The sequence below is a fragment of the Falco punctatus genome (genome assembly GCF_963210335.1).
Source record: "Falco punctatus genome assembly, chromosome: 8".
Lineage (NCBI taxonomy): Eukaryota > Metazoa > Chordata > Aves > Falconiformes > Falconidae > Falco > Falco punctatus.
In genome coordinates this window covers 14837500-14857553 of record NC_137588.1, presented here as the reverse complement: position 1 = coordinate 14857553, position 20054 = coordinate 14837500, and the positions used below count along the sequence as shown (strand labels likewise).

The 20054-nt window shown below is 49.0% G+C and overlaps 1 protein-coding gene across 7 annotated transcripts in view; it reads left to right on the top strand.

Annotated features, from left to right (window-relative positions):
* NRP2 (neuropilin 2) overlaps positions 1 to 20054 on the top strand; it is a 90739-nt gene that overhangs the window by 7426 nt on the left and 63259 nt on the right. For all 7 annotated transcript variants that reach the window (XM_080400141.1, XM_080400139.1, XM_080400138.1 and 4 more), the window contains exon 2: positions 4553 to 4730. In XM_080400141.1, coding sequence (XP_080256267.1) covers positions 4553 to 4730 — 178 coding nt within the window. The remainder of the gene's footprint in view (positions 1 to 4552; positions 4731 to 20054) is intronic.

Here is a 20054-nt window from a genome sequence, read left to right as displayed (position 1 = left end):
ACTTAACTTCTTGAAGAGCCATTTGACTCTTAGTGGGATTGAAATACAAGGTTTGCTGCACAAGGGCTTCCACCACGTGCAGCAGCTCTGAGAGCAGTAGGTCATGTGTGCTAGGACCCGTATTTTGCTGCACTGTTGGAGGGTTGGCAGGACAAATCTCTTCTGGCCAGCGCTGAATCCTGGGATGTAGAAATCATCTGCAGTGGTTGGATGAGAGTGTGGACTTGGGCTGTGAGGCCCTTATGTGAAGAAGAGAAGTGAGTGACGAGGCTAGGTGATGCACCCCTTTGCCATGGAACTCCCAGGATTTCTCTCCCTTGCTCCTTTGCTGCCCTGGAAGGCTGCTTTTCTTGAGCAGCACAAACAGCAGGGCCTGCTGCTTGCCTCTAAGGCAACAAGAACACATGAAATTTTGTGCGCAGCCCAGATTAACATCCTCAAAGTAAACTGAACCCAGCAGATCAAAACACATGATAGTTTTCTGCTGGACGCTACAAGCTCTGAGAGGCTGTAGTATGTGTTTGTTATGAAATGGGCCTCTCTGGTGATGATTATTTTTGTTACAGGCAGAGTTGGCTTTAGCTTCTGTGTTGAAGGTCCAACAATAACAGTGAGCCCTGCTCTCCTGGGGAGAGGGAAATCCAGAGGGGTTTAATAGGCAGGAAATTCAAGTAGGAGAACGCTCTGCTCCTGGCCTAAGTTTTCAGCATGCACTGATGAGCTGCAGAGCTGAAAAACCCCAAGTGTGGGTGGAGGTTCCTGGGGCCTCACTGTTATTTTTGGGTCCCTGGAGTGATGATTGCTCATTGCAGCCTGGGGGAGACTTCATCAGCCTGGATGTCTCCAGCGGGTCAGGGCAGGGAAAGAGGGGTCTGCCCCTTGCAAAGGGTGAGGAGCTCAGCTGCTGATACCCATCTCTGTGGGAAACTTTGGAGTTGCCTGCTGTAAGTGTGGTGTTTGCAGGAGTCTGCCCTCATGAACTTCTCCAGGTCTTCCTTTCCCATCCCTGCGGCTTGGTTGTTGTCCTTTTCCTTTCCCATCCCTGCGGCTTGGTGGTTGCCCTCTGGTGTAGTTTCCCTGTTGGGATGGTCCTGCAAGGAGAGGGTTGCTGAGGTAATGTAAGTCGTGTGGTGGGCCTTAACGAAGGAGGGGATCTTGGGATTTCCCATCCTGAACACAGTCTGTTCTGACGCTGCCAGGAAGTGTCGACCTCTGTAGCCCCCATCGAGGAGCCTGGCTGCTCTCCTGTGGCCTCACCATCAGCACAGCACTCCACTGGCCCCTGCACCACGCAGGCTGGCAGGCGCCCCGGCAGTTTGCTTTCTATGACTACATTTTGCTTACTGAGCAATGGGATGTCCCATGCTCCTGAGATACTTGGCTTATGCTTCAGAATTTAAGTTTAATTTTATGTGGATTCAGGGCTGGCAAAACCTTCCAGAGCCCATCGGGTGTGGAACGTGTCTGTCTTCCAAAGCATACAGCCTGGGCAGTAGCCATGCCGCTCACCTTTTTTTCTTTTTTTTTTTTTTTCTTTTAACATGGATTCAGTGTGTCTGTTTGAAAGGACATAATTATGTAGAAGCCTGGCTCTCTACGGTGTACAAAACTGGCCTGATTTTATACAGAAAGCCAGTGGCTGGCATGTCTGCTGCGGCAAACTCTTTGCCCGTCAGTACAGTGATAGATACTTGGTTGTTGTTGTTGGTTTTGCAGGTGTTTATCTGTTAGATACCGGTGAATCAAAAGAGAAAAAGCCTGACAGAACAATTACAAAGATATCTGAAGAGGCAGAATTACTTTAATAACTCTTAGGAAGGCCTGGTTTCCCTGGTATGCTGCTGCCTACCATGCAGCCTGGTGCTGTGTGTGGACAATGCAGCACTGTACTGAAGTAGCCTTCGTTTCTCTGGTCCTTCTTGGGGAGGGATGAATAAAAGGACAAAATCTGTTCCTCTGAGAGACACGGATAGACTTTCCTACAGGTGGAAAGCTTTCCCTGCTGCAGAAAGATGGTGAAACTTTCCTGGTGGTATGTGAACACCTGAGCTATGTGGCCGCTGCTCCTGTCCACTCAGTGGTTTCACCTGCTCATCTCATTTTGCTGTAGAGACCACAGGTGCAGAGAGCTGGTCTCCAGCCCCCCACTCAGGCTGGCCTCACTAGCACCAGCAGTGTAACTTGGGCACCAAGCCGACCTGACATCAGGATCAAGCCTAGGGATTTCCTTAGTCTTAAGGTCAGGGTAAACCTGGGGTTCTGCTCCCGAGTTCATTTATCAGGGAAGAGCCGGAGCAAGCAGGAGCCTGACACCCCTGTTCACATTGCAGTTCCCCTCCAACGAGCTGAGTTGCAACGGCTCAGAGTATTCACAGTATCCGGCACGAGTAAGGGGCTAGCAGCTTCTGAGTGGTGGGTGATGTTGGTGGTATCAGCCTAGCGGGTAGCATGTGTGTGAAAGCTGAAAAGACAGGGAGGGGATGACGAGGTGTGGAAGGATTGACTGTATTTCCATTGTTTCGAGACTTTGCCCTTTCCAAGAAAAATAATCTGCAGCTTGAATATTTCTTTTTGCTGGAGGGGGTGGACATGTGTGCAAATGAGGTGTGAATTTTTAGGAGAAGGTGTGAAAGTGCGTACATGAGTGAAGTGTGAATTACACGTCTATTTGTACATTGATGTCAACAAGTCCGTGAATGTCTTCCATGTGAATGTCTCCCTTTCTCTCTCTCTCTCGCCCCCCAAGCCCACATAGACACGTGTGTGGGCAAATATGCCTTGCTGAGAGAAGAGATTTGTGCAAGAACGTAGGTTTGTAAATGTTTGTGTGTTGAGCAAGCTCTCCTGTGGAACAAAACCAGATGTTTTTTGGTATTCTCAGCTCTTCCATGGCAGTGTTGCGATTTTTCCCCTTGTATTTTTCAGAATACTTACAGGATTATTTTAAGAAAAAAGGGAGGGCTGCAGAGCTGCCTTTGGGTGTGTGAGAAGAAAGTTATTTTGAAGAATGAATGTGCTAAAGGGCATGAAAAACAAGGGGGAAACTGAGACAGCGCTTTTTCATTGTGAGGGAAGCCTTGATCCCCCTCAAAGGGCCTTCCTGCTGCCCTTGTTCCTGCCCAGGGCATGTGCATTTTCTGCAGGCAGCGTGCAGGCAGCAGGTTGTTTATTCAACAGTGCTTTTTTCCAGGAAGCATTGCTACCGAGGTGCCCTGCCTCGCCGCTGCTGCTGGCGTTGGCACCAGCAAGAGGGCAGTTTGAAGGCAGGCTGGGATGTCCTCACCAAGAGCAGGCAGACTTGTGACAGCCTGACAGGGGACACCCCCGGGGCCTGGTGGACCCCGTGGCAGAGGGACAGAGCCAGACTTGCAGTGTAGGGTTGAACCCACACAAGTCTGTGCTGCTTTGCTTCTCCTGGGCAGACCCGGGGCTTTGCAGCAAGGGCTGCCGCAGGAGGGACAGGAACAGCCCGATCTCTGGAGGATTTTGGGTTTTGGCCATTTTGCTGGGTGTGGAGAGGCAGTGCTGTCTTCTTGGGCCAGGGTGCTGGGGCAGGGTGGTGGCAGGGGGTGGAGGGGGGGCAGCAAGATGCGCGCAGTAGGGGCCCCGTGGAGAAAGGGACTTTGTTGGGATTTGTAGTGCGTTATCAATTGACCCTGTGATGCAGATTTTCCTCCCAGCAAGTAATGTAATAATAAATCTGATTTGCAGTGTTCATGAGATTAAATGTTTTTTTGAAGATGAAATCACCCTCTAGGGCCTGTTCTAACCCAAAGCTGAAAGGCTTCCTCTGCTCACCACGCAGCCATTGCCAGCCATTTGCGGGCTAGCCCCACAAAACCGCCACTGCTATGTCTGCAGTTCCAATGGCTGGGTTAGGTTGAAAGGTTTTGGGAGGCCAGTCTGCCAAGATGGGGTTGTGAGGGCAGACGGGCTTGGGGAGGGAGAGCACAGCAAGCGGAGAAGGGCTGTCGTGGGGCTGCAGGCTGGGGCCGGGAGGGCTGGACACTGTCCTCAGCTCTGCCACTGGCCACATGGGTGGGCCTCAGCTCGCCATCAGCCCCACTGTGCCTCAGTTTCCTTCCTTGGGAGTGGCAAAGCTTTCTGCACTCCTGCAGCTGTGTCAAGTTTGCAGTATCCAAATGCTGGTTTCTCCCGAGGCAGCTGTGGGACACTGCCACAGAGCAGCTTGCAAAGAAGGCAAAAGAAGGGACAAAATGAGGCGGCTCCAGATGATCTGATATCAGTCTGTCTTTTACTTTATGGCTCTGTAATTGCCTCAGCGAGAGCATTTATTTATCTTTCCTGGTCTGTGTGAAATGTGGTGTGTAAGTGTGGCAGGAGGTGGAGGGGAAAAGGCGTAGGTTTGTTGTGTAGGATAATTGCCCTTGCCCAGAGATTAATATGAAATGTTAGAGTACCAAATGGATGTCAGTGGCCTAGAAAATGACCTTTATCAGACCACCCCTAGCAGTGGCCTGGAGGGACCTGCTGTGCACAACCGATGCCCAGAACCCGTTTCAATGCCTTGTTCCCCTCTGTGTCTCTGCAGCTCAGCCGTGCGGGGGCCGCCTGAACTCCAAGGATGCCGGGTACATCACCTCCCCGGGGTACCCCAATGACTACCCTTCCCACCAGAACTGCGAGTGGGTCATCTACGCCCCTGAATCCAACCAGAAGATTATCCTCAACTTCAACCCTCACTTTGAAATTGAAAAGCACGACTGCAAGTAAGAGCCTTCCTCTTCCTCTCTAGTACATAGTCACCTCCTCTCCGTGCTTTTGCCTAGCAGTATGAGCCTCATGCTTCCTTGCGTGTGAAAACAAGCATCATCCTTGAGCCCCCATAGTGCTGTATCTCATTGCCTTTCAGAGGGAAGTGTGCCTACCAGCTGGGGGGTTTTAAGATGCTGCTTTTGACCCATAGGATGAGTCTACTCTGCACTGAACTGGTGGTTCTTAACTCAGCCTGATATCACCTAAAAGCAAGAGCTAACTGGCTTTCAACCTGAGTTTGACTTTGGTTAAAAGGCAGCTTGTTTTTCTCAGTGTTGAAGTGGACTCGCTTTTAAACCATGCTGAGAGAGCAGAGCAATTTCCTCGTGTGTAACTAGGCAGAGGTATGGCACAGAGAGCCCTTGGGCTGGAGACCCAGGCTTGGACTATGTGAGGCTGGGGGCTTGGGGATCTGAGCTGTTTGGGCTAGATCTGACTTTCCACAATGCTTATTCTGCTGTGTTTGGTAAACTGGGGGGTTGGAGGTTGTTTGCTTTTTTTTGGCCTTCTAAGAAGGGACTCGGAAACTAGATGTCAGGGAAAAACAATTAACAACTAGTAAAGAGTAATTAATGGCATCAAAGGGCACCATAAAAGGCTGAGTTAATAACATGGTCTCAGCAGACGTATAAACCTGTGTGTTTAATCTGGAATCCACAGCCAGCTACAGGGATGCCTGAGCTGTGAAGGAGCTTGGAGTCTCCTAAAACAGGTCTGACACAGCAGTCTTGCCAGACATGCTGGTCCTGTTGATTAAAATGGGGTTATATATGGAGAGGGGAACTCTGTTTGCAAAAAGGACAGAGGGACAGCGGAAGCATTTATGGGGCTGTAGATTCAGTCCTGTGGAGAACAAAGGATTCTGCATGGGTTTGATGATGTACTGAAGGTTATGAAATGTAGAGCTGGATCCTCAGCCACCATAAATCAGCATAGCTCCTCTAACTCTTAATGAAGGTGTGTTGATTGATGTCACTGGGGATCTCATCACCCCCTACAGATAAAGCCTGGGCTAATAAGGCTTCGAGCACCATGAACTTTTCCTGAAGTCACGGTGTGTGCAAGGCATTTAGCACTTTGCAGCATGAGGCCTGTGTTTGGAGAGGGGAGAAGGCAGCAAAAGGCTTAGTGTGAGCATAGATGAGCACAAGGCCTCTGCAGTGCACGTGAGAATGATGGTTGCTATCAGATTTTATTATTGCTTGCACAAGCTGAACTGTATAGCCTTCTCATAGCTAATGTAGTTGCCCCAAATTCACAGTAATAAAAGCTTTATAGGCCTATATTCGCAGTCTGCAGAGTATGCAATATGTATTGGGCAGGGTAATATTGTCTGCGGGGCAGGGGTTGAGCTGGGTAGGAAGGACTCCAGCTTCTGCCTTTCCAGGGTCTCAGGCAAGCAAAGCCAGGTTGGTCAGAGAGCCAGAAACCCCCACAGGCACCTGGCATCTCCTGCACATGTAGGAAACTGTCAGTTTTAGCTCTAAGCACCCTCGACAACTTCTATTGTGTTTTGCTGCCTGTGAGAGAGCAGGATCTGGTCCCAAGCCGCATGTGGTGCGTGCTGGAGGGGCTGCCTGAATGCCGGAGATGTTGTCCCTTTGCTGCTTTCTACTTTACCGTGTCATATCTGAGTGGCTGCTATGTGGTCTCACCCTTTCCTGTTTTGCATGTATGTGCATGAGGGAGTCTTTAGTTAAAGCAAAAAGAGTTGAGTTGGACGGTTTTGGTCCCCAATATGGGACATTAATGGTGGAGCGTTTGTCAGGGTCTCCCCTTCAGGTCAGCTCCTGCAGCGACGTGGCTCTCTAGAAACGAGGTATTAACACCAAACCTCTCCTGAAAGTGAAGTTTGCCTGCGCCTCCTTTCCCTCAGCTGCAAACCTGTGCACAGGTGAAACAGGGTTCATCCACTTGGGCTTCTGCCAGCCCCCAGCCAAACTGACTTTGGGTGCCTGCTCCCCAGATGCAACACTGCAAAGGAGTGGGCTTGAAAGAACTTTGTGGACGGTGCTAGTGCTGGACAGGAAGCATGACAAACCAAATGAAAACAGTGCGTGATAAACATGGCCTGAAAGAAATTGATAGGAGGAGGAGATTTTTGTTTTTAAGTGACCTACCAGGAGACAAGTATTAACACTGTGTAATGCTTGGGCATTAAGCAGTACTAATAGATGACCATCTGGTAATAAATCTCATCTGAGTGTCAGAGGGGCTTTTAAGAAGTAAAGGCCTCGTTGCAGCTGCAGGTGGGAACCTTTACAGTTCAGCATCAAAGAAACAATCTCAGGGCAGAGCCTTTCTTTTGATATCGGATCATTAATACAGAGCACATTCACACAAAGGTGACACACTGATGAACCCCATTATGGCATTCTGTCTCTGGGCAGACAAGGTTCCCCCTGCTCTGGTATTGCTACCTGGCAGCCCTCAGAGCAGGAGCGGGGCCCTGTGTGCTTCCAGCTGCCAGAGGTAAACACCATAACCCCTTTCTCTGCTGCTTCTTCCTTCAACATTTCATTTTACCTTATTAGGCTAAAGTTTCTCCCTCATAAAGCATAACATTTACATTCCTAAAACCCATTCCAAGGCCTACAAAAGTGTCTGAAAAAGTCTTTTTATTTGTACTATGCCCTTTCTGGCCTTGTATCTGCTTTAGATTTCCCTTTGGGACAGGAGGCGTTTCCTCCTGAGTTCTGTACGGTGCCTGGCACCCTGGGGACCTCTGCGGAAGGGTCAGTGACTTCCCCTCGGCGAGCAGCTGGCCAGAACGGGGCTGTGTACCTGGTGCTGCTGGCGCTGGCTGGGGAGAGCAGCTTGGGCAGCCAGCCCTCCCTGCCTGGAGCCCGGGAGCATCAGCTGGGGATGGACGCCCTTCAGGTGGCAGCCAGGGGCAGCTGCTCGGTACTGCTTGTTGCTATTGTTTTCCTGGAGGCACATCTAGGCTTTCCTTTTTTTTTTTTTTTTTTGCCTGTGTTCAGCTGCATTAAGAAGTAACTGCACTGCCACCACCTCACTATCATGAAAGACGTAATTTGGTGTAATTGAAGCCCCAGAACATTCTTTGCTCTTTCTTTCGCTTTCATACTCTATCCTTGCTCTGAGGAAGTGCCTTACTTTGGGAAGGCACTTCAGGTTAAGAAAATTGGCCTCCTGCTCTTGTGGCTCTTGTGTGCCAGCACAGCAGGGATCCCTGTTGCAGGAGGGTGGGCACACTGTGACAGGGAGTATGGGACCTGGGCTGTTGTTCATGCTGTCCTGCAGCCATGGGGCCACAGCAGTAATGGCAAAGCCAAAAGGGAAGTTTGATGCTCTGATAAAAGACCTGCCAAACTATTTGGAAATAATTGTAATGGCCTGTCTGCTCGCCGTTTCTTCTCTGTGCTGCAAGCGCAGCTGTTGCTCAGGCACTGCAGCCCCGTGCCGTCGGTATCTGCTCTCTGAACAGGGAAGTGGCATCCAGGGGAGAAGAGCACGCTGCTGCTGCTGCTGCTGTGGCGGCAAAATATTTCCACTCCCCACGTGGCATGGCGGTAGCTGGGCAGCCTTGTGCATGCTGGGGTTTATTTGTGATCTCGGGAGAGACCTGAATCATTTGCAATAGGTGTGCAACAGGGGTGGCTGTCCCCCAGCTCGTGCAGTTGTGTAGCTGAGCTGCCTGCGCCTTCCTAATTGCCGCTTCACTGTTCTATCTGCAGTGCTTGTTTGGAAAATACATGTCAGAAACCTCAGCTCTGAGTGAATCACTGCATTTATAACCACCTTTTCCATTCGTGCCTCCCTCCCACTGCTGGGCTTCTCTTTGGACTATTAAAAGTTCCCTCCTGAGATTTTACTACTGGCTCTACCATCCCTGGCTGCACTCGGCTGACTCTGCCAGAGGATTAGGCTGGGCAGAGCTGCCACTGAGTGCCGGGACGTGGCTGTACAGACACCGCAGAGACACACTCCCTCCAGACTACGGCGGATGAGCTCGTGCTCCCGCTGCAAGCAGAAGACCTTTCAGCTGAATCATAACATCTGCGCCAGAGGAATGGTATTTTTAAAAAAAAAACAAAAAACACCCTGACTGATAATCAGAAGATGCCAGCGGGTTTTGCTGTAGCCCATGCTGCAACTGGGTTGCATGTGATCGGTCGGATCCCTGCCTGGGGAGGACTTGGGGGACAGCTGCTGTGGCTTGCAGCCCCCTCTGGTGGCACATGCCAAGTGCTGGCAAAGGTTTCTGGAGACAGGGGCCCAGGGCTCCAAAAACGGGCCAGTCGGGGACAGCCCAGAGGTGCACAGTCGGGCTCTTCCATCCTGACATCGTCTCTCCATGTCAAGCCCTGAGGGCTTCCAAAAGCAGGAACAGGAGCCACCATAATGAGAAGACGTATGTAGTTGTCACTGTGACCTCCTAAGTGTCACAGTGGTTCCAAAAGAGCTGAATGTTCAGCATCCCGGTTTGTGCTGGGAACTGGGTGGGCAGGGCAGGAGGTGCCCCTGCTCCCAGCCTGAAGGGCAGAGGGGCCAAGGTTTGGCACAGGAAGACACCACACTCCCAGTGCCCGTCTCACAGAGCACCACCTGCCAGGGGACACTGGCAGTAACATGCTGGTGTTCCCAGGCCACAGTACAAAGGGTGAGGCCCGTGGGCTCAGTCAAGGCCTCTTACGGCAGCGTGGCCATCTCCTGTGCTTCCAGGAAGCCTGGCACTGGGATGCAACAGCTCTGCATCCTTCCTAGAGAGCAGCAGAGATGCTGGCCCGAGTCCCTTGCTCAGGCGGCAGGGGGGAGCTGCAGCCAGCCCCAGTGCCCACGGACAGGCAGGCAGCTGGTGGCTGCAGCGTTCAGCCTGGCTCTCTTGGCCGTCTCCTTCAAACACGAGCATAATGTTGCAAGAAACCATCCTTCCATCAGTGAAGGTTAAGAGTAGACAAGGCAGCAATTATGGACAGCTAATTAGTAAATGCTTTGAAAAGTATGTATAATTAGCTTATTAGTAAACATTTTAGAAACAATGCAGTTCATCTTGAGATTGAGAACATGCTTAGAAAAGAGAAATATGTTTGGAGCACTACGGAACGCCAGAGCTTGGGGAGGGTTCTTTGCTGGGATGCAAGGGGAAGTGACTGCATCTCCTGCAGCACTGCGGGAGTTGAGCTTTAACTTTGCAAAGAGGGGAAGTCAGAGATGAGATGTTGAGGAAGGCATTTGCTTGCTCATACATTTGTGACATGGGTAGCCAGAAGCAACATTTCTAACTTACAGGAAATAATTCAGTCTGGGTAACATGACACTGCAGCTCAACTTCTCTTCAAATGAGCTTCTACCGTTTTCTAACTCTGTCCAGCATCCGCTGTATGGTTCATAATTCCTGTCAAGCCCAGGTCATTTTCTGAAACGAAATGTCAGTGAATGGGTTAGCTGTGATGGCGTTAGACCAGCGCATAGGTTAACAGCTCAAGGTTGTTCACATGTCTCTTGCCTGCTGCCCACCCGCAGAGCTGTGAGAGCACCACTTGCTCCACAGCTGTGCTTCCCTGTGCCCCAGAGCCTCTCCCTGGAGGGACAGACCAAGCCCAGGCTCTGCAGAAGGTGATGGCCTCAAAGGCAGTCTCATGGGGTCTCCTGTGTCCCGCCAGCTCACCGACATCCGGCACATAGGAGTCAGATCTGGCTTTGCACCTTGTTTCCTGTTGGCATGATGACTAATTGAGGGCCAGCTGGTGACACTGGGAACAATAGCGTTAGAGATAGAGACCTCTTCCCACTCCTTCCTGATTGTGAGGAGGAGGAGGTGGTGGTGTACTGGCTTATTACTCAGCCTCTCTGGCCAGCGAGGGAGGGAGCAGGACCCGTGAGTCCCCCACAGCTTCTGGGGAGCAGGCACAGGGCTGGCTGTGGTGGCTCCTCACTAACTGGGCTCAGGATCTAGCTAAGAGTGTCAGGAACATGTGCCTTTACTGAGCGTGCAGCGTAAGCCACGCTCCAGCTTTAAGCCCCTTGCATCTTTGCTGACCCCACTTAGCACGGATGCCATAGGACAGTAGTAGAGCAATCCCACTGAAACGGTCTGATGATAACCACGGCGCTGAGGAGCTTGTGCTGTCAGCAAAGAGCCCAAGGCCCTCGGCTCTCTTTGCAACAGTGCTGCAGCTCACTGCGGGCAACCCCATTGACAGAGGCTCATCCCAGACAGGTGGGTCTCAAATCTCTGTGGGGGTATGAGTGTTGGTCGCGGGTTTTTTCATCACACAGTGGGGTTAGCAGTGCTCTTCTCTGTCACAGGTTTGCTGTCTGGATGCAGGAGTTAGAAGGTTTAGTGAATGTAAGGAGGGTGCCAGAATGATATAAAAAAAAATTAGCTTTTTTTTTTTTGCTTTTTTTTTTTTTTTTCTTAAGGGACAGGCCCAAAGCCTGGTAAAGGCAGTAAGAGGCTTTACCTTGATTTCTGCAGGAACTGGTTTAGGTTTTTAATGAGCAACTGTTTGCCTTAGCTACACACAGCCTTTTTAATGGATATCATCCCTATTGTCAGGCTGTAACAGGGGAGTGGCAGACTCACCAGCAATATCGGGTCTGAGTGTTGTGAGATTTGGGTTTTTCCCCTTCTCTGCTATTGATTTACTGTTCCTGCTTTAGCAAATCACTTTACATTCCCCACCTTACAAAGAAGAGAAAACCTGGGCATCTGCAGGCATAAAATCCAGTCTAGATAGCAACAGTGCATTCCACACGCCCCTCAAAAGGCTGCCACGTAGCAGCATCACACAGGAGCAGGTCAGAGCACTGCAGACGATGACTGGTTCATTCCTAGCCTTTTCTGGCCAGGTGTGAATTCTGCAATTAAATATGAATGGGGAAAAAAAAAAAGAAAAAAAAGAAAAAGACTGCAAAGAGCAGACTGAAAACAGAAGAAATTTCTGGTTGCTTTTGGCCAGAGCTCAGTGCAGAGCTTATTTGAAAGAATTGGGTGAGGTTAGTTTTTAGTCTGAGACTAGTTCTCCATTTTCTTCAAGTCAAGAGGCTGCACACCACCATTGAATGGCAATGTAATAATATGTTGCAAACCACAGTCTGGTGATCCTGGAATTCCTTATAAGTTAATAGCAGTCATGGTCCACTAATCACAGCTAGGATGTTTTGAGCAACTGTCTTTGATATATCAGTTCAAACACACCATAGAAAGCCTTCCTTATGCTGCCTCAGTGAGTAGATCAGTAGATCATTAGAAAGAATGGATAACCTGGGGGGGTTTGTTGTTTTTTTTTTTTCCCCCCCTGAATCCCAAGGACTACGTACAGTGTCACTGAGCAATCACAGTCCAGTACTGTGGTGGTGGTTTTAAAGTAGCACCGGGTCAGACATGGAGGTATTAGTGTTTAGTGCCAGAAGCAGAGCCTGGAGTAGTGAGGTCTGACAGCAGAAATCCTATGCCAAAGACCTAGTCCTGTTGCAAATGGCACAGAAACAGCTGTTCTTTGTGTACGTTATGGCTGCCCCAAATGTCGCATCTTGCAGAGGTATAGAAGCCACTGCGGTGGGTGTGTGGAATGGCATGCCCCCGTGTTTTGAGGTGGGGTCTCGCTTTGCTGAGACAGGCAGTCCTCGCTTGCTGGTGGTGGGAGAGCCCCTGCGCTCAGTCCCGTCCCTGCTGAGGCCATGCCTCACGCAGGGTGTTTGCGTGGGGAGTGCTCAGTCTATTAGAAACCTCCAGGGAACCCTCAGAACTGGGGTTGTTGACGGATGCCGAAGGAGCAGGACACACACTCCCAGCTGCCAGCAGCACGAGAGTTTGAGGCATGTGCTCAGCTTCCTTCCTCTTCTGCAGTGTTGGTGTGAGGTTTCATTTACATTGTTATTTTGCAGTGAAAAGGGAAGGTGTAACGCCTGGCTCTCACACGTTGTGCCTTCAGTAACACCGATGTTCGGCTGATAATCACGGGCAGGAACAAGGTCTGGGATCTCCATCAGCAGAGGGGACTGACTCACCATTGATCTATGTTCACTGCATGTTGCTGAAGTTTTTTGACCCATTTGATTTCTTAGGTTTTCTTTTGTGAAAATCCTCTTGATTTTTCTGCCGTTCAGGAGCAAAACATCTCTCTGTGTCTTTAAATATGGCAGATGGGGATTTCTTCAGATGTCCAACAACTCAGTTGAAGGAGACCTCAGGAGACCTCTCCCCTTCCCTGTCCCCCTCTCTTTTCATCTGCAATCTGGAGATGTAAGGGCTATAGTAATAGAGTGTCAGAGGAAGTAATTGATTCATCACACGCCGAGAGAGGAGTCTGTTGCCTTCAGTGTCAATGGAGCTGAACCACAGCCTGGAAGGGTGAGGGAGGCTTGTAAACACTCCATGGCTGAGCTGGCAGGACAAAGCAGGCGCACTGCCGTGGCTGAGAGAGAGTGTGACACAAAGGGTTGCTTCAAAGAAAATTTTCCTGAACAAAGCAGTGGCAGGGCCCCTGTTTGTGGGAGAAACAGGGACGCTCCCATCCCCCTGTTTCCAGAGTGCATTAAGGAGCAAAAGTACCAACCAGCTTCATGCAGCAGCCCACTCCCTCATCTCTGTCACACTCTCTGCCTCGGCATGCCTGCCTTTCCAACCTGCTGTCCCAGGCAGGGCAGAGCTCACCTCAGGGGTACCAACCAGCCCTTACAAGCGGCTAATTCCTCCCGCGCCCCCAGATAGATATTTTGCTGCTTCCAAGACCCAAAGTGGGAGGCCACCGCTGCTGTGAACATGCAGAAAGGCATGGTGTGTGCACGGCACAGCGCTTGCCCTCATCCAGGCATTTATTGTGCTCAAACCCTCAGTGAGGTGAGGTTCAGAAGGGTGTTGAGCTGCAAGTGCCCATATTTTGGGGACACAAGGGAGTAGGAGATGCTGTGCTACCTACACAACGTAGAAGGAGGATCAGGCAGGTCTGGTGTGCTGTTTGCCCCAGAAATCATTCTTACTACAAGCTGGCACAGTTGGATTGTTGTGGAAGCGTCCAAATAGCAGAGGCTGCAGGCCAGCTTTGGCGGCAGAGCTTTGCTTACTTGTGCTTCAGCTAAGGCAGGAGCTGGGTTGTAACAGGCTGTGCTGAGACTGTGGGGGTCAGAAGGCTGTCCTGTGGTGGGCTGGTTCTGGGGTCACCATCTATCATTAACGAGGGACGGAGACAGCCAGGAACATCAGGGTGGGCTGCTCAGGGCTCTGTTCTTGCAACCTCCTTTATACAATAGGTGCTTAATGAGGTGTTTGTTTCAGTGTTGTGCTGAAAAAAGCCAGTGCAAATGAATGATATGTGGAATGCCGAGCTGCAAAGCTCCCATCTGATCCCAGTTATTACCAGCTCTTTTGCATTTCACGGCATGTTGTGTCTAAGGCCATGACTGATACTGTGCCAGCGAGGTGCAGTGGGACATCACTCTCTATGTCTCTGTGGAGGGAGTTTTCTTCTGGGAACAGGGCTGGCACAGCAGAACATGTCAGCAGAACGTGTGAGCACGTCCCCTAATCCTCATGAGCACCTACCAGCCAGTCCCCAGACCTTCAGCCACCAGCACTAACCTGGCGCAGACTGGTCTCTATCTGTTGGCTGGGCTGTAGGGCACTGGATCCCATCAGGAGATGGGAACCTGTTCCCCTTACTGCAAAGCAAGCAAAGTACCCCCTTGCCTTCTGCCTGCTCTGCTGCTTTTCAACAGGAAAGTTTCCTTTTGTGGTTGTTACCTTTTATTATATACTTTTTTTCCTTTTTATTAGTGGTCAAGTGCCTGTGAGTGGTGACAGTAAAATGACACAGAAACCAAAGTCTAATTTTTTCCACAGATAGATAGATAGGAGGAAAGTGCAAATGCAGTTTCTCAAGTGTCCTGCGGTTTGGGGTATGAAAGTGTTGTGAGTTGCTTCAGTTGCCTTAGAGCAGAAACAGGAGGCAGAATGCTGTGGAAAGGGGGTTTATTCTTAACATGCTTTATATACTTTCTTCCTGGTTTCACCATGACTTTTTTCCCCCCAAAGAATACCCGAAACATCTTGCAACGCAAGACCCCTGTAGCTAAAGATAGAAGGGTGAGGAATTCATAGAAATAAAATTAAACAGCCATGTGTAACTCCTGAACAACAGCCTGCAGAAAACCCCTAAAGTGCACATTAGCACATCTTGTTTTCTTACATAATGAACGGTTTTCCAGACATGCCCCAGATGAGAGCGCTTCTCTACTCCAACGCACGGTTCTGCAGTGATCTGGCAACACAGCTTGGAGAAGGCAACCTAAGGATGAAGGGCAAAGCACGGGGGAGCCTTTGCTCTCTGGTCTCGGGGAGGGGGGATGACAGGGGGGATGACAGCAGCATGCAGCCTGCTAGGAGCTGAAATTCCCTCCTGAATCGGAACGTGCCACAGGAGCAGTTTGCATCTATGTTTTCTTCATCCTTTTGCAAGATGTATTTTGGCTACCTTTTTTCCTTCCCTGCCCCCCCTGCCCCCCCCAGCATAAGTTAGCAGTAACTGCTGAAAGACTTCCCATCAGCAGTGCTTGTACGGGGGTGAAAACAACCCAAGGAGTATAAATAGAGGCTATTTGTAGTTTCCGTTTTTTGTCTTCAAGGCATTTTTGAAGAAGTTTTCCAATCTGTTAGGGTTATTTTCTCTCCTTCTCTGTCTGTCTTTTTTTCCTTTTTTTTTTTTTTTTTTTTCTGGACTGGATGACTGCATTTTTCTCATTTCTCAGAAATTCTGGTGAGATTTTTGGGGAGAAAAGAAAATGATCCAAAGCACAGTGGAATGATTACAAAACCCCACAATACTGTGATTACAAAAGATGTAATTGGATGCAACAAATTCAAGACAAACTTCTGAGAAATCCTAAGCAATTATGTGTTGTTAGCCCCCTCCCCTCCCCCACTCTGGCTCTCCTCCTGCTGCCGTTGGATTTTGGTCATTTTAGTCACTGAAATCCAGTGAAATCCCTTCAGATTCAGAGCAATGGTAGCCTATTTCTCTCTGCTGTTGCCAGGGCTAGTTATTTCCATCAGGGCAAAACAAGGGCAAGCTCTGCCTGTTTCTGTGAGCATCTTTTGCCTCAGCATGGGCAAAACCAGCCCCACAAGCTGCAGACAGAGATTCATCTCTTCGATGTTCAGCCACGCAAAGTGCAGGTCCAATCAGCGAGAGTGATTTAAACTATCTCGATCGTCAGGGCAGAAGAATGATTAATCCCATCCCAAGCTGAGTGTGAGGAGTCTGCTTCCACTGAGAGCAGAGGACATGTAGCTGGCTAAAGCTAAATACGATGCAAGTTTTTTAGGTCTGTGCACAAATCTGTATCAGGATCTGTGTCTATGAGGACTGATTCTCTTCTCACTGCAGGATAAATTAGGAGTGATTACCCTTAAAATGATGAGTTACACGTGTGTAAAACCAGTTCAAGTCAAAGGAGAATCCAATTCATCTGCTGTATTTATAATTAATTACTCTGATTAAGTGCTGGCAGCTAAACTTCATTGCTTTTGCTTCATCAGACAGCAGTGGTGTTTGCCTCTGCTATCATGGCTATAAAAAAAAATCATTTAAAAGGCCCCAGTGGCTTCTGCAGCTATTTAACCTTTGAAGGGTACGTCCTGCCGTTGCTCAAGATTGTATAAACACGACAGAAAAGTTTTCTTGTCTTTCACAGTGTAACCACCCATGAAATAAGAATTTGGTTTGGAGGTGGCGTATGAGAGAGCATGAAGATGGGTGGTGACACAGAAAAATCGACTAAGCCAGCTAGCATGTAATGGACATTAACTCTAGCCACCCCTTGATTGCAAAACAAGCACAGAGCTGCTGGTTCACTATTTTTTAACCATCTCTACTGCAGCTGCTATTTAATTTCTAAGAAACAGCCTTTTCTTGGAGGATATTTTAAAAAACTATGGTTTTTGTAACAGTTCCTGAGAAACAAACCACCTGCCACCTTTTCAAAGGGAACAACTGCATTTACTAGCTGCCATTGTGGCTAACTAAGCCACAGGTTCCCCATACCTTCCCTCAGCTACCTGCAGAGTATTAACACCTGCTGAATTTCACTAGAATTGCAGTTTCTCTTCCTGTTCTCAGCACCTGCATTCAAGACACCATGACATATGGTTTGAGCAGACCAGCGGTCTCGAAGGCTTAAGCCAGCGCTGGTCATTTCCAAATTCAGGGCTGTTGGCATGCAGTCAGTACCTGTCCTTCTGGGCCAGACTCCTCCCATACGATATAATCTGTCTAATGAAGGCTGGCTTCTCTTCTTGGCTGTGCTGCAAGCTTCCTGTGTGACCTTGGGCCAGCCACTGGTCCCCCCGCCTTCCTACCTCGCAGGGTCTCGTGAGGATCCCATCGTTGCTGTTTGCCCCATGGAAATGCCTATACATGGTATCTCCCACTTAAACATCTGGGAAGTTCAGGTTAGAGCCTAGCAACTCTTTTCAGCTCTGGCAAGCGCTGGAAACCAGGCTTAGCTCCGTGCCAGCCCCCACCTACTTCAAATAGTAGCTCTAGGAGGAGATGGAGAAAGCTGCCAGCTAGGTCAGAGCTTGGTGTAGGGAGGCAGGCAGCCCTCCTTGGGCTTTGAAGCAAGGCTCACACAAGCTTATGTATTGAGAGGATGCATGTTATGGCTGTGAACATATAAATAATTTATTTTTTCGTGTTTCTCCATCCTAAGCTAATGTCTTTCTAATGTCCTTGAAGCGTGTTTCGGTGGGGAGGGACTCAGCATCTCTTAGGACCTGGGGCTGAGGGGCAATAGGTTTGTTGGTTATGTGTGGAACAGTGTGAGTCCCCAAACTCTGCTTTGTGCCCAGCAGTGTGCCTCAGGAAAGGAGCACCCAGAGGAATGGTGCAGGCTTTCTGGAGCTGCTCCCCAGGTGGGTCGTAGGGTTTCTGGATCTCACCAGTGCCTGGGTGGGCACCTGGGAGGTCTGTGCTGGCCTCAGGGGACAGTGGAGCATAGCTCAATGGCCAGGGAGCAGACTAGCTATTTCACAACAGAAAAGGACTGAAAAGTTGGAAGTCTTCTCATAATCACTGCATTTAGGGCTTGTTTGCCTTTATTATGCCTCACAGACTTGTTTCGAGAGCCAGCAGCAAAGTGACTGTGAGAAAATAAAGAGAAAGGGAAGACTGGGAAGCAGAGAGGGTTGACTGGAGTGGAAAAGCAAGCATGAGTAATACAGGCATTAGAAGTGCTTTATAATTAGTTTATAAAAGCTCTCTTAACATCAGCAAAGCACTTTCTACTAAAAATCTTTAATAAAAACGCAGCAATATTTGTAAGCATTGTATGTTTTCCATTTAATTTTGTTAAACAGCTCTAAGAAGAGCATCTAAGCAATGCATTTCCCTCCTTTCTCAAACCCCCCATTGTCTGGGCAGTTAAAAGCACTTCAGCTTTGCCTCCCTGCCTTAAAACTCCTTAGGGGAAACCTGTTTGAGGCAGTTTCAAACCAACTGGCTGGCCTTCCCACTCGAGCAGCAGCTGAAAATATTTTGCCACTGGAGGAGCAGCCAACTACCGTCACCTTCCTGGCAAGAAGAGTTGGTTAATCCATTGACTTTACTCGCGGGTTATGGGGTGCTGCACCCTGCCCTCACATATTTATGGTTGGCTTATTGGAGCAATGCCTAGATGGGGAGAAGTGGCCATGAACTGTGCTTGGAGATGGCAGCTTGCCCAGTGGAGGTAGTGCCGGAGAGGTCAGCCCTCTCCACATCGACTGAAACAATGGATTTGGTTACATGAGTGAAATGCAAATTGCTGGGCACTGGTCAAGACAGTTTAGATGCTGTTGCTGCATAAAAGCATCCTACCCGGCTGTGCCCGAGTCTGTAATTATCTGGAAATGAAATGGTTAGAGTAGAAAGCATCCCCAGAGGTGGGTTTTCTTCCAGTTTTTCTTCTGGTTTTTCACACGGGAAGAAAAAGTCTGGAAACCATGCTTCGGCTTAACAGAAGCAAAGGTCTGGCCAAACTGGATTTTAACATGGCCAGTGACCCAACGTGAGGAGAATGGAGTTTATCAGCTTGTTTGATTGCGGGCCAAGGCATGTACATGACTGCGGCACATGATGCCAAAAGAGGCTGTGGTGGGGATTAGCCAGTGTTGTTGCTAAGTTTGAAAGTTTCACGGTTTGGACCGGGCAGCTTTGGTGTTTCATTTTGAAAGTCTAAAGCCTAATTGCTACCTTGGAGAGGAAGTAGGTGCTCCTGCTCATCTGGGCAGGAGTTATCTCCCGAGTGTAATATTCTCCCAGTTCACACTCTGTTTCTATGACATGAAGAAAGAGAGTTTTGCCTCATGAGGAGCAGAGGGCTTGGGCCAAGTTGTTGTGTTTTTTTTTTAGCTAGAGAGGAAAACTCTTATGCATTTATATTAATTTTACATTTGGCAAAAATGAGTCCCTGACTTTCTCCTAGGGTTTCTTTTTTCTAGTTATTTGTAACATTTGATTTATTAAGGATTAGCTCTAGTAGGAGAAAGCTCAGTTAGATGTTTGGATGAAGTCAAACAGGATTTAATTCAGAGAGGCAAATATTTCCTGATGATTTACTTACTAGATTCATTCTTTTAATTTTCCATTTGCAGATTGCCCATGAGCAGATTGCAACATTCCCAAATTGTATGTATTATTGGAAGTTATTCACCCATTCAATAAGCAACTATTTCTTGGTCCAGAATTTGTTTCTGAAATTGCCAGGGCTCCTACAGCACTGGGTGGTTTGAGGAGCTGTGCGGACAGTGCTAGGATGTTTGCTGTGTTGGCTACAGCAGGAACTGATCATTATAGTCAAGTAGTTGAAGCCTGTGTTGGCAAGTTTTAACCCCATGAGGACACAAACAGATGTGGTTCCCTGGGATGCAACTAACCTCTGCCTGTGCCATGCAAACAGCAGCTTTTACAATCCGCTTCGTTAACTGTGTTTTGTCAACATTCACGCTTTGGCCAAATTAATTTTTTGCCACATAGTCACGATTTCACTAGTAGCCAGTAGTCCTGGGGCACAGATGTGTACTTCGGATGTGGAAGGGCTGCAAGTACACTGACAGCAAGTAGTTATTTAGAGAACAAAATGTCCCTAATGTTTGCTCAGCACTACTTTAAACAAATAGACAAACAAGGAGGAAAAAATTCTACTTAAAAGAAGCACTAACACTGCCCTCTGTTCTTTCCTCCTCCCTGGGGAGACGGTGGGATCAAGCCACACATGATGGACATTAGTGGGGTCATGCAGGGTGCTGCTGGACAGTGTCAGGGTAATAAGGGGTC